The sequence below is a fragment of the Pecten maximus genome, chromosome 2 (assembly GCF_902652985.1).
Source record: "Pecten maximus chromosome 2, xPecMax1.1, whole genome shotgun sequence".
Classification (NCBI taxonomy): Eukaryota; Metazoa; Mollusca; class Bivalvia; order Pectinida; family Pectinidae; genus Pecten; species Pecten maximus.
Genome location: NC_047016.1, coordinates 45,509,846 through 45,524,812, shown reverse-complemented (window position 1 = coordinate 45,524,812; position 14,967 = coordinate 45,509,846). Strand labels below are relative to the sequence as shown.

Below are 14,967 nucleotides of genomic sequence, written 5' to 3'. Positions count from 1 at the left end.
ACGCAATAACAACTAAGCGGAATACATGTTTTTTATGGCGAAAAGCGCTAAAATGTGGTTTCCGCTAAATATACATTCGTTTACAGTATCATCATTCAGATATATAGTATAAACGATTTCTGAGTAAGAGTACCCCATACCTTTACACGAGAAAGTATTGCACTGTCTTTGATCAACCTCGCTCCCATCACACGTTCCTTCTTTTTTCTGGCACGTGCGTCGCCGCACCTGCACACCTACGTCACAGGAAGAACTGCACGAGCACCAAGATGACCAGAAGTCCCAACCTGCAGTACAAAGAACAACATATCCATTGTAAGTAAACCGTTACACTAAAATATGTGAAGAAATGAAATGAACAAGCAATTGTAAACAAAGTGCTTTCTGTGTAAACCTACAGAAAATCATGTGAAAAACAGACAAAAGCAGAATTAGTAAAATAATTTTGTGGCTGTGTGGTTCACATAACCATGAAACAATAAAAACGGGCGTAAAAGGACTCAAGTTCAATGAGTTAAAACGAAGTTGAATAAGTGCAACGAAACAATATATAATAATGACGTATTTATAAGGCTCTGTTCAGACATATCATTTTCACAAACCTTCACAATGGTAGCGAGATAAAATTAGGTAAACTCAACCGGAGTAGCTTGTAAGTCACCAGTATTTACAACAATATGATTTTTTTCTGTTACTTGTCTAAGATAAAAGTGCAATTGAAAGTTTAAAAGATCTAATTCATCATTTACAAACAGGTTTAACTTCTTCAGAAATTGCCTGAGAAATCGACATAAAAACGAGAAAAAAAATGATATACGATAAAAGTGAAATACAGTAAGACATTTAATCCTGCTCTAATGACTACACTATATCACTTTAAGGTGTTGGGATGTCTACATCGGTAGTGTTATTAAGGAAGTTGGAAGATTTGATTCACAGACAGCACCTCTCAAATATCGTAATGATTTGATGGTAACGAAATAGAAAACCATTCTCCAGCGATCCGATCGTAAACTTGGAAGTTTTTAATATACGGTGGGCGAAGTCCATTTTCGTTCGTTTTCCATTCATTTAAGTTTGTCATGATAGATGTTACATTCTAGCTTGTTTAGAGGCTACACGTGATATTTGTGATTCATTTATAATTAGACTATATCACTCATGTGTGCAAAAAGCAATAAAGAGGTTAAGATTTGTGAAGGTCAATACAAGTAGGTGAACTTCAAAACAAGTATGTCCGGGTTTGAGATTAACCTATCAAAGTCATACATGAGAGACTGATTTGATTTCTCTTTTTGTTTTTTGTTGTTTTTTTTGTTGTTGTTTTTTTTGTTTTTTTTTTTTTTTTTTTTTTTTTGTATTTTGTTTGTTTTTTGTTTTTTGTTTGTTTTGCTTTTGTTTTTTTTGTTTTTTTTTGGGGGTAAAATTGCTCTTTTCTGCAATAGTGAGCCGAGTAACCATTATCGAACGTTATCTAATTAAAGTGTATCAATATTGATGACGTGATCCAATTGTGATATTGTCAAGCTGCATAAAGTGATGACGTAGACAGCATATTGAACGGACCGTGAGGTGCAAGAGAAATCCTGTAATCTTGAGTAATAATACATTTTAATGACTAATATATCGGTGTTTTTCTGTAAAACATTTTAATGACTAATATATCGCTGTGTTACTGTAATTCATTTTAATGAATAATATATCACTGTATTTATGTAATACATTTTATCTACTTTACTTAACTGTAGGCAATAATCTCTAAGATCACAATATATATATCTTCGAGACAGATTCAATTATTTTTCTTATGCATTTAGTTTCGTTTTTGTTATTGTGCCAAATACCATATTTTTTTTGCTCGGTATCTAAATCAACTAATGAAACTTAAAGGACTATTTATTTCTGTGGTATCTAGAGAAACCGTTTTCTACAACCTATCATCATCTTTCACTTTCAGAAATGACTTTCTTATCTCTTTTTTTTTCAAACTAATATAAATCATATACTCTTCAAGTCATATTTTCTTTTTCAAATGACTTGAATACTTAATAGACATAATCAGGATTTTTCTATATTTTTTGTTATTTTTTTCCCTCGGAAATTAATCTCATCTGTATTTCCATCAATAATATAACTAGTTTTGTTATCTATAAAAACATTTCGCATTAATTTCTTACTATTAATGACATCCTCTTCATCAACTTTATTTTTTCTCTCTAAATTATGCCATCACGTCTAAGTAAGTTCCACATCACTGATATGGTGTGTGTATCTCTCGGCGTGAAGTAAGGCTATGTGGTGATGTCAACAGGGCGACCTACCTCAGCTTTACCCTAGACATATAGGAGCCACTTCTTACTACCCACCAAAATCCTTTGCCCTGTCATAATTACTAAGTATGATTCACTCTGATATTAATTACAATATTTTGAGATGTTCTAAGCGGCTATGCCTTCCGAAATTATGTTTGATATGTTGTAAGCGGCGGAACACGTGTCCAGCTCAAGACCTGTCATTGTTTTATGTGTAGTATTATCGTTATCGTATGGAGTATCTACTTTATCAGATAGCAGTGTCAAAACTTATTATACAGTTTGTCATTTGTGTGTATCGTTTAAATATAAACCATGTGGCCGCTTAGTGCATACTGTGTTTGCAAACAAGACAAGTACGGAAAGAAAACAACTCGATGGAGGTCAACAACGTGTAACTGCATGTCAAACAAGGAGTAAAACTATCATTTATGTTTATATATGCTTTAATTCTTGATTTCATTTTCCAGGATTGCGTACAGTCCGGAGGCTACTTGCTAGATGCTTTCCTCAAATACACACATTATACTGCAGTTGTAGAGCGTCCTATCTATCATTAAGGACACAACACAGGCAACTAAAGTCCTGAAGAAGCCAAGGTCATCTTACCTCATGATCAACTTAAGTACGTCATTAACGAGGGTGTAGGTGTTCTTCTTGTTAACACCAGTATTTAGTATAGTTCATTTACAGTGTCACACCAACACAGAAACTGATATTCCACTATGCCAGTGTAAACACGAACGATATACTACTCTTTCATACAGAACAAGTAGAACAATGGTTATAATCTAGCAATATTAAATGTCAGTATTTAAATTTTATGTTCAAGTAAAAAAAACATTAAATAGATAATGTTTTTGTGTGACTATTCCAATATACGTAATAATAGTAAGAAAATGTGTACGAGTGAAGTAAATAAAAGTACAAATATACATAGTAACAACAGTACAATAAGACTTATTCAAAGTTATAGTACTTTACAAGAATACCAGAGTAATAATGCAATCGTAATTATGATTTATATTATCGATATTTTATGATCTTAGACTACATTATTTAAGAGCTAGATTGTTAAACTGAGCGTCATATCAGATATTACGTACGCTACAGGAATTTGCAGTTAAATATAATTAGTTTTAGAAGTTCGATAAATCATTATGTGTATTGAATCCCACCTTAAGTTATTATGTATATAGTCCTCAAGATACGAGTTTGTTTTAAATTAGAGATCAGTCACGTTAATAAAGTTTTATATCAAAACTGTTATATATTAATTTGGGTTTTTTTTCTGAGAAATAGAATACTTGACAGGTGCATGTTCATTGAATATCATATCATCGGTCCGATTGGGTTTTTTGTTTTTAAACGACTCAGGGCACTGATTGTATAATGAAATTATCGCCAGTGGTGTGATAACCATGTACATTATGTACAATTATAACTAAGATCGTCGCTTGCAGCAGGTGCCCTAACTGTTTGAATGATTTTTAATCTGGTATTGAAATATCTCTTATATCTTATATCTTGGCTTTATCGAAGATGTTCATGTCTACAATTAAAATTTCGTGATGGAATCTCACTACAGCTGTCAAACCATTTTTAAAACTGTCCGCAGATTATATGAAAAAAATTAAACTATGAACTGGTGTTTAATACAGTGTGGTTGTTACGGGAGTCTTGTATTGACATCTGACAAGAGAACAATGGGATGAGTCGAAAACTAACACCAGCAAAATGTATGCTAGATTTAATATTCATTATGGGTAAATCTGACCAATTGATTTCCAGTTCACAAACAATTAACATCTTGTAGGGGTAATCTAGTACAGCACAGCTGTGAGACTTTTAAAAGTGTCTATTTTATCACTCGGGTTAATAAGTACATGGTATGCACCGATTGACACATGTTGATCATATGTAAACCATAAGTTAATTATATGTAAACCATAAACTAATCATATATAAACCATATAAACTATAAATTAATCATAAATAAACCATAAACTAATCATATATAAACCATATAAACTATAAATTAATCATAAATAAACCATAAACTAATCATATCAAAACAATAAGTTTATCATAGGTAAACAATAAGTTAATTATATGTAAACCACGAGTAAATCATATATAAACCATATAAACCATATGTAAATCATAAGAAAATCATATATAAACCATAACTTAATCATATATAAACCTTCAGTTAATCATATGTAAACCATAAGAAAATGATAAAAAAATTATGTAAACCATAAATGAATCATATATAAACCATAAATTAATCATTTTTAAATCATAAGTAAATCATATGTGAACCATAAATTAGTCATACGTAAACTAAAAGTAGATCATAGTTATCCGTTTTTTGTTTGTTTGTTTTTTAATATAATAATATATTATGTTTCGAGATATGTTAACTTAGCATTTTGTATTTTCGAGTTCTGAAATAGATGTTTTTCGTGAATATAAGGAAATTGATTATTATCAGTGAACACACTGAACAGTATACTATTACTACTGATTACGGTATATATCTATGTATTGACGATATCTGCCCAAGAAGTTTCTTACCTTGTTGATTTTACCGATGAAGAGCGAATGTGATTTTAATGACGAAACATGATGTTATATGATGAAACACTTTAGTTCAGTTCGAAAAATTTATACAAAAACAAAATCCAATAAAAATAAGTCACATGTTTTACAATTGTTATCAATCTCTTCACTTTACTTGCACGAGTATTTCAAAGTAGATATATCAAATATATAATAAAAAATAAACTTAGGTCAAAGTCATTCTATAACTAACAAAAATTAGGCATGATGCGCTAAAAAAAAGTTAACATATCTTAAAGTCGCACATATTAATTGTAGTTGTTGTAGTTCTTGATTTTAACAAATGAAACCAATTTTAACTTTTTAAACGTTACCATCAAGGCTAAATATTTTGAAATTTTGTCGATATCTCCATGCCCTTGGCATATAATTAGGACATTCTTGTAGCCAATCTTGATTGGCACTTTCACAGAGAGAGCCTCCATTATAGGTTCGGGCGTTGATAACGCTTGTTATTAATGTTGACGATATCTGCCTTGGAATTTCTTACATTTTTGCTCTTTTATATTTATGGCTAATAGCATTCAGTATCTATTAAAATATATCGTTTACCATGACAAATGATTAATTCAATGTTGGGTCGGTATCTGTGAGAAACTTCCCACAAATAATATGGGAAAACAGGTTGGTTGAATCATTGCATATTATGTATCATTCAATCATTTTACAATAACATATGCTATGGTGTATGGATACTTCCTACACACACTGTTACGTTTGATCATTAATATATAGGTGGTCCGACAGCCAAAATCGCCATTATTCACTTTATGTTTAATTGATGACCCTGCCAATCGAGGTATACTAATGTAAAACTAGTTTATTGTCGGACCCAGCACATAGTTCAAACATATTGTATTGTATGGTGTATGTGAGGTGGAAAAGCTAATTAAACAGGTGCCATTTTATAGATTAATAATCGGAGCAATATTATTTACTATATCAACATTCGTTTAAAGTTTTACCTACATTGACGAACATATTGTTAAAGAACTACTGAACTGATGATAATAGGAAGTATGAACAAAAAAACTTAGTTTCGTGAAAAGATGAATTTGCTTTCATTGAAACGCAAACTAAGTTTTAACAGATAATATTATTAACGAGTTTCGAGAAAATTTAATAAAAACACCATTGAATGATTGCCATGGTGATTTTGATTAAATAATTTTTGTTTTCCAAATTCTTGGCAAAAACAACCCCATTAATATGTTAATATGTTTTAATATTAATATGTTGTTTTGTTTTTTTTGAATTTAATACGGAATTTACGTGTTGTTATGTAAATGAGTTCATAAAGTCAATTATAATTTCTTTTCTGTAAAATACATGGCTTCCCATGTAATTGAACGTTATATTATGATACTGCTTTCAGTCAGTCAAGTTAAATGCGTGCAACATCTTACAATCACATTCTGATCAAATCCTGAACACATAGCCGACGATATTACCGAAACTTTTCAATGCAGTAATTGTAGGCTGAGCTATTAAGACAAATGTTGTATTATTATGGCTAATGTATCTGGGTGGAGATTTGGGAACAGGAATCCGATACATAATCGAAAGTTGCATTGTAATATCTGTGGGAAATCTATAACTCACTACGGTGAAGTCCGGTAACAACTGCATTGATAGTACTAAAAAATACTATAAATGGTATGAACTGTTCTACCTATAGTCTGGATAACCCAACAAACATTAGTTTTAAGTCATAACACTCCCAATCTCATAGTGATTCAGTAAAACAAATTGTAGTTTTCCAAAGAATTCACATTTTTCTTCTATTTCTCAACATTTTATGATGAGTGGTTGGATCGACAAGGCCATCTAATTAAGACGGTCTATGCTGATACTGTTTCAATTAAAATATTCCAGATAGCTAAAAAAAAAAAAAAAAGTAAATAAGAGTTAAATAGCACAGCGTGTTGCGGTAGAAAAGTATGAATATGTAAATAATTTAACTGATCACTTAACATCACACAGGCACGAATAGCTTATAACTAAACAGAATTTATGTCCTGACAAACACATATTTAAGCTTCATTTCATATTTTAATAATGTCGTTCTGATAAATTCACTACAAAGGCATGGTTGTCTAAGAGAGATTTGCCAATATACCCTGCAGGCATTTAATCGTCGTCATCAATAAATTGATGATAACCGGTACTCGTATATGTTCCTTAATTTGAAGGGTACCGCATGTGGTGCCGGAAACGCTACAACGTCAGTACCATTAGGTACTCCCTCTAATTTTTACAGACGATTTTTGAAGTATCATCATTTGCTATGATCTATAATTTGACAACATTTTCTGTCCGTTTAGGATTTTTTGTCTTTTAACAAAATTCATTTTAAATAGTATTAGATTTCCTTAACCTAATGCATCAGCCAGAAAGATACAATGTATCAGTGTGTGTCATTACGTACATATCAGGTGAAGCATCGCTGAGTGAAATACACCAACAGAACACGAGGAAGGCTACCTGGTACGGGCTGAGAACACATCACACAGCCAATTTAGATAACATTCAATTGTACCCAAATAACATGTCTTTTATATCTTTTTAAAATGCTGATAAAATACAGTTCATGGCACACTTAAATTCCGCAAAAAGGAAATCTTCTGAGAATGCTGATGGTATCAGGGCATATTTAAACCTTTATCAACCTGTAAATGGGAGGAAAATTAAATAAGGAACATTAAAGCGAGAGTTGACTGACAATTTATCAGAAATATATTCACATATTCAATTTCCTCGTAAGGTGAGCGACATATTTGACCATCCTTCATAATTGTTCACCTCAATAATATTGTACAGCCTTTGTCAGCTCTGCATAGAAACTTCACTCTTCTTCCAATATGTAAAGTTAAAAATCAACATATATATCAAATGATCATTTAAATGTTTATAAAGTTGTTGATCATTCTGGCTTTAACATATTGAATTATCATAATAAATATGTAGCCCAGTTATCAAATATTATAATGGCATATGAAAGGAAGTCTTTGAAAGCTTATACAAAAATCATTCTGATTTTGAACGCTCTGGAGTTAGGTGTATGAATGTATGTTATTGGTTTGATTACTTCTGCTAATTATATTATATTTATACAATTTTAGAAATTGGGGAAAAATCGTTATCGGAAAAATAAAAGAAAAAAAGCGATACATATCTTATACAGGGCTCGGCTATAGCTATTGTGGTCCTTAACTGGGCTCGGCTATAGCTATTGTGGTCCTTAACTGGGCTCGGCTATAGCTATTGTGGTCCTTAACTGGGCTCGGCTATAGCTATTGTGGTCCTTAACTGTCTTAAATTTGATCCAAATCCTTCAGGGAATAAATTCTTTACCGCACTGACAATACTTTTCTAAAAAATAGCAATGGTAACTTTGACTCACCAACGCTGAAACTGATACTTGTCCAAGATATTATGATAATTGGTGTGCGAAGTTTGATGAAAATCTTTCAAGGAATGAAACGGCTACAATGCTGATATTTAATGTTCTTAAAAACAAATGTAATGTTGACCTTGAGCTTTTCCCAACAACACTGAAATTGTCCGAGACATTATGATCCTTTATAATTGTTTGAAGTTCGATTAAAGTCCCTCAGGAGATGAAGCCGCTAAAGCTCTGACAAAATTTGGTGTTACCTAAATACAGACTTACACACATACATACATTTATTAAAGATCTCATCGCTTCACAGGGATAAAGAGTTAATATATGATGTAACATCGGCCCCCGCCCCCCTCCCGACTCCATTATATGGATATTATATGATGTGTACATTAATGTTCAGGCACGAAGAAATTTGTAATATTACTTAATCAGTATTTACATTCGTTATGACATTAAAACAAGTAATGTGATGCCTTGGAGTTCCCGTCAGGAAACGTTTATAGGATAGCATGACGTGACAATAGCAAACCTACCCAAGTGAGAAGGAACAGCAAAGGACTTGTAGACAGCCTCTGTATCATTATTTCAAAACTGTTTTAGTGTTATGTTACGTCATAAATTATCTGAAACCTTGTGAAGCGATGAAATCTCTAATAACCTGTTCACGCACGAGATCCCTGTGGACGAAAGCGTGATTTACGATACCACCTCGTGGTATATGACTGTCCCGACACCTATTGATTGTTTTACTCGAGGCTCCAGATGGAAACCATTGGAACTGGGAGACACACCATCTCCTGATTGATTTATAAGTTTTTCAGACCACCTAATAATATTGATGAATAATTACTGTTTGTTTACAAAATTAGTGACAATGACAGTTCAATTGTTAGATACTAAATCTCGATCATTAAGTGTTTTGGTATACTTGGATCAAATTGTAACAATTATAACATTGGTTGTTCGCAGATACGTTGAAATAGAATTTGTTGTTTAAACAATATCTACATTGTTTAACAAGGAACCTAATTATGTACCGCAAGAAACATGGTTTATATGCTGCTTTCACTGTCCTGTTTGATCTTGTTTAAGATATAACAATATATATGGTGTATGAGAGCACACTGATTCATATAAAACTTCAATACAAGTTTTTCTTCCTCACTTAAAATTCTTCAAAACAATTATTCTTAACAGACTAACTCTTCGCCTCTTCTTGAGCATCGCCAGTTGGACGCCATGTCGAGAGGGGGATCACTCTATCTGTTAGATCAACACTGCTAACAAATTACACTTTCATGTCAGTTATCTGAGTTTATGCTCTCCGGGCGACGTGTGGTGCTGTTATCGCTATGGAGTGTAAATTAACATGAAGGACACCTGTCACATTGCAAGGCAATTGCGTGATCAACTTGGAACTCATCGCTTCCAACAGACACGGATTAGATTGGCTAAGTACTCAGTAAATGTAATGTATAGTGAAAGGTAGTATATATACACTGCGTAGAAATTGAGAGTTAGGTACTATAGAGCCAAAAACGAATTAAACAGCCCCATGTAGATTTTCTTCTATGGCTCGTCAGTGATGCTAAGGACTTCAAGTGTTGGTACCTATAAGGCGACCGAAGAAACTCAAAATAAGCCAAAATATGTCAAAATCTGGCTATGGAGGTGTAATTACTCCGTAATTCTAATAATTTCATCATTTTTTATATTGGATTTTTAAAAGAACAAGCAAAAGTGTAATTCTGAACACTGCCACTTCTACTTCTACAATGAAGTAGGTAACCGTTTACATATAATTATGTCTTCATAAATCTTATATTGGTTAAGAAACAGTTGTATCATTATTTTATGGTGTATATAATTATGAAAAAAAGTATTACATTATCAAACGCATACAATAACATGATGTGTTTTTTGTTTATCATACACATGTATTATATTTTGAAAACGACATTATCTAGCCTGTAATGTTTCCTGATAACAATTAGCTTTATTTTCGCTTCAGGTGTGACTAAACAGACAATATCTTGTAGGTGGTATTCTGGCTATCTCTGACTTAACAGGTGACGTCTCTGGTTTGGGTTACACGCTTACTTCAACGCGACATCGAATACTGTAGCACCACTTGAGTCTATAACAATTTGTCAAACAAAACAGAGAATTAGCAGCGAAAGTCGTCTCCGTTTCACAGTGAGTTTACTTCTCTGCCTTGTCGATAAAATTACATTTAAATGTGTTAAAGGCGGCGTTTACCTGCATTAAATCAGGTATCATGAAGCACACAGCATTCACACAGCCCAGCTGGACACTGTCATTTAAAGTCAGTTAATTATAGCCTACAACACCTCTGGTCTCCCTCGCCAGGGTGGATGTAACACCGACTGACAGCGGCTATTCCACACACCCTTACCTCCAATGTATTTAGTGGCCATTACAATTGGCCTCCCTCTAGGAAACCAGTGTGATATAACAAAATGAATTCCGCGGAAATGACATCTAAATCATCCTGATTATTAGAAATACCCATTCAAGGTGGCATGTTGAATGATAGACTATCTGATCGTCTGACCGCTATTACAATTTGTCCCTTCTGCTCTGTTTCTTGCAGCGCGATTTTCGTGATACTTTCCAACTCCTGACTGAAAACCCTACCAACACTGGGTTTCGAGAGGTGCAAACTGATGTAGTCTATGGCAAGCGTTAAGGTCGACTTCATGAACTCATTTTGAAGTATTCCTATTGTGCGAAATGAAGATAAGCATGTGAAATACTCGTTGGTGTGCCTGATGGTTCAAATGTATTACCCACTTCACATTTTTGAGAACGTGATATTACATGGTTTTGACTTATACTAACGTCGATGAAGCCAAAAGGCTTATGATTTAATTCTAGAATATCTTATTTTAATTGTGTATAGATTTGAATAAGCAAAAGGAAAAATCTGTGAAAGTCATATCCTTTCAATCATAAACAAACGCTTTCAGAATACCTAATTTTATCATCCCATTACTGTTTCAACTGACTCTATGATCAAATCTATTTTTTTCGAATTGCCCTTTTCCCCCTCAATTCTGAAACACATTCAAGTTTAGATATAAATGTGATATTTCGTTCTCAAATATGTAAACTATCGTGACAATTTTATTCAGTCCAATTTCTCTAGTTATACTTTAAATGAATATGTAGATTCAAAGTTATCACAGTAGCAGTACATGAACATTTCCTTAAATATCTGCGGCATTTTTTTTTACACATTAGGGGTTGAATCGTACTGAAACTGAACACCTCTTTTTTCACATTCGTTAAAGCAATTCTTTACTCAAAAAAGAAACTTAATATATTTCATTTTTTATAGAAACTACTATCCTTTGTGTTGTGTCAGGCTAAACCCACGTGCCAGTGCGTAACTGCTAAATGAAGTTAAAAAATTACGGTATTAAATGTCATTAGCATTCTCAGACTGCAGCCTGTATATCAATTCATGATTTTTGTCAGAACGAGTTCGTTAAAGAAACGTTAAATGACAAAGCGTCACATGTCTTCTATCCACTTGACGGGGTACCAAGCGGTCCTTTTCCTCTTTGAGTAGTCTCTATGACCTCCTTATTTATTGTCAGCTATGAAAATTACTTTCTGTCCAAAGTCTGGTTACCTTACAAAACTGCGGCTTCTTGGATAAATATGATCAAAATAAACACAAAACACATCTAAAATAAAACATATCATCGACTGGCCTTGTTGTTTATCTATGTGTACAAATTGCTGAAATCAAGATTGCTAAAAGATTAAACGAATTGGAAAAATTGAAATCTATAATATATCACAAAGCATACTAGTTTAAGTTTATCTGTTTAAGAACTATAATAGGAAAGAAATACATCCTCATGAGAATTGACGATGGTGGTCATTTACCGGAAACCGAGTAAATCTACGTGTAATATGTAATTACGACCAGAAACCAAGCCATCTTATGTGTCATATTATTAAATCGACATAAAATCTACGACAATGCCTTATAACGCCTGTTACCTCTGTATATAAGACGCCCCGAAAGTGCGCATCTATGTGGGACGAAACAGATCACCTTAAGCTTATACTATGTCAATGAGATACATTGTACAAATAAGGCGTGGCATCAGACAATCAACATTTGTCCTTCAACCACTTCAGTATCAGGTTGCGTCATATTGCTATGAAGACTTGTTAGACCTCCTTTCATACCGCCTTTTGAGCCATGTATGTTTGATCATGTCAGTAGTATTCGGATATTACCTCGACGAACTTTGATAGTCTTGACTCAATTTACTATGTGAACAGTTAAACGTTTTCATATGAATGACATCCGTTCTTGCCTGCTACACAATAAACATTTCTGTGTCAAATTGTGCGAATTCGAATTCAACTGAACAATATAAAAAAATTCAGATTCCATTAACACAATAAGTCCTTAGAATTATATTATTTTATTAAATGCCAATATCATTGAATGCAATCTTCAATTTCATTTTGTATTCTAGTCTGACCATAACGTTATATATTCCTGTTTCTTGCCACTAGCTGAGTCACAATATCTTGTTTCTTTATTTTGTCACCTGTATTCATAATAGTCTTTCGAAATACATTTTTTCTGTCCATTCTTATCGTTTGTCAATATTTCCGTCTGGTTCCTTGTTTCTCCTGTCTGCCAAAACACATCATATTTGTTCATTTTTCCGTCTTTAACAACGTGTTTTTTTCTTCTTTCATCTATAAACCTTGCTTCGTATTTAGGGTCTAACATTTCATTTTCTTCTGCTTACAATAATATTCATTTTACATCAAGCAGTCATTCAAACCTTTTGAATACCTTAGACGTATCTATTAACTTCTTTACAAAGGGTTAGAAAACAATTTTACACCCAAACAGCAAACGCTAAAATGAACCAACGGAATACGTTTTGTGAGTATTTCATTTGAGAGAAATACATTTAAGAGCAGCATTGAAATATTCAACGGTTAACATATACACGAGAAATGGCATTATACATCGTTCATCCCCCTATAAATATGCAACCAAGTGAAAGATAGTATTGCAACGAGAGGATGAAATGACATAAAGGGTGTGTTGTAATACTGAAATACAAGTTAAACACGAATTTGTCAGCGTCGACTTAATATGGTGAGTCGGCTCTGGCTCAAAAGAAAATATTTGTAAAGAATCGCCCCTTTTATACGTAAATGTAACGCCTAAAATGATTGGTGCACTTTTTTCTAACTCTTCTTACCTTCAATAAAGAAGAGTTCTTAAGTAGGAAATGTCGTTTGTTTCGTTAGACTATCTGATGATACAACTAAAAGACCAAATAAATTATTAGTTTTTTTTAAAATTATTTTTGGCCTCTTCAATCTCCACTGATTAATAATACTATAAAAACAATAAATACTGTAAGCTATTATCAATTATTTGCTTAGATTTGAATTAAGGGAAAGACACTTTTCATCGTTTGAAGATGAAGATTCTAAATATTTTCATTTACATGTGTTTTAATTCGAATTCTGCATGTAACGTGATCACTAAATTTTCACATATTAGAATTTGTATAGTAAACTAAAAATGTTACATTGTGCTTATTTAGTTGCACTTTTCAACTGGCACTTCATAAAGCAAATCCCGACATTATTTAAAACAGAAGAACTGCTGACAAAATGTTATGTATGATTACATATGTATGTATGCAAAAATGATCTACACTTTCCCACGACTTTAAAAGTTAATGTTTCCCAACAAAGTAACATCCAGTGTAGGGAATGTAGGCACCCACGATTATATTTCAATTATCACCATAAATATTTGGCAGTGCATATAGTGCTCATATTTAAATTCAAATTTTATCATTAACAATTCCGGCGTGTAAGGAAAGTTTAACCGTCATGAGACTACATTCATCGTTCCTGATTTCTATCAAAGAGTTTACTTTTATGTTGCCCTGGTAGAGAGGTTACATACTCAAACCTATTAATCATCATTAAGCGTTTTATTCACTGCTGAATGTTATTCTTTAGAAATCAGTATGAGGACTATAAATTTAAATTTCTATTCAAACTCTCTGATGCCGAAAGATATTAAGTATTTAGGTATCACTTCTGTTATAAGATAATTTTTATAAAGATAAACATGATTGTTTGAATATGATTTTGAATTCCAAACACAGTTTGTATTTTTACCTGTTAAAATTCTTAAAGAGCCTATTTACTCATCCGTACACGCGCGCAGTGGTTTCCTGTTGTCCAACTGTGAGCGCATGAATACATCAAAGCTTGGTTGAGTGATGAGTGCGTCGAGCGGTAATACGATCCTTCGCTACAGACACATCTCAGTGAATTAAACTAGTTAGAAAATACGAAGGATAATTAACTTTCCCCTTATCATAAATCTCATCGATAAAAGTGCAAGTCCAGTTTGGTATTTCACCAACTGGCGTCAGGCCTCTACCAACAAACGTCATAGAAGGTCAAAGTAGAACTCCTTTTTTTTAGATTAACATTCATCATAAAGTGCTAGAATTAATTTATTGGTTCACGTAATTTAAAAGGTATTCATTTCATTAACTTGAATAAGTTCTTGCAAATACACCGTCT

The 14,967-nt window shown here is 32.8% G+C and overlaps 1 protein-coding gene and 1 long non-coding RNA gene across 2 annotated transcripts in view; one reads left to right on the top strand and one right to left on the bottom strand.

Moving 5' to 3' along the window:
* The window catches only part of LOC117322238, a 48,240-nt gene that overhangs the window by 14,653 nt on the left and 18,620 nt on the right, over positions 1-14,967 (bottom strand). Inside the window, exon 2 of the mRNA XM_033877040.1 lies at positions 141-287. Coding sequence (XP_033732931.1) covers positions 141-287 — 147 coding nt within the window. The remainder of the gene's footprint in view (positions 1-140; positions 288-14,967) is intronic.
* On the top strand, positions 204-3,581 carry LOC117322239. The gene is made up of 2 exons (XR_004531501.1): positions 204-315; positions 2,783-3,581. It is a non-coding gene; the product is annotated as an uncharacterized LOC117322239 (long non-coding RNA).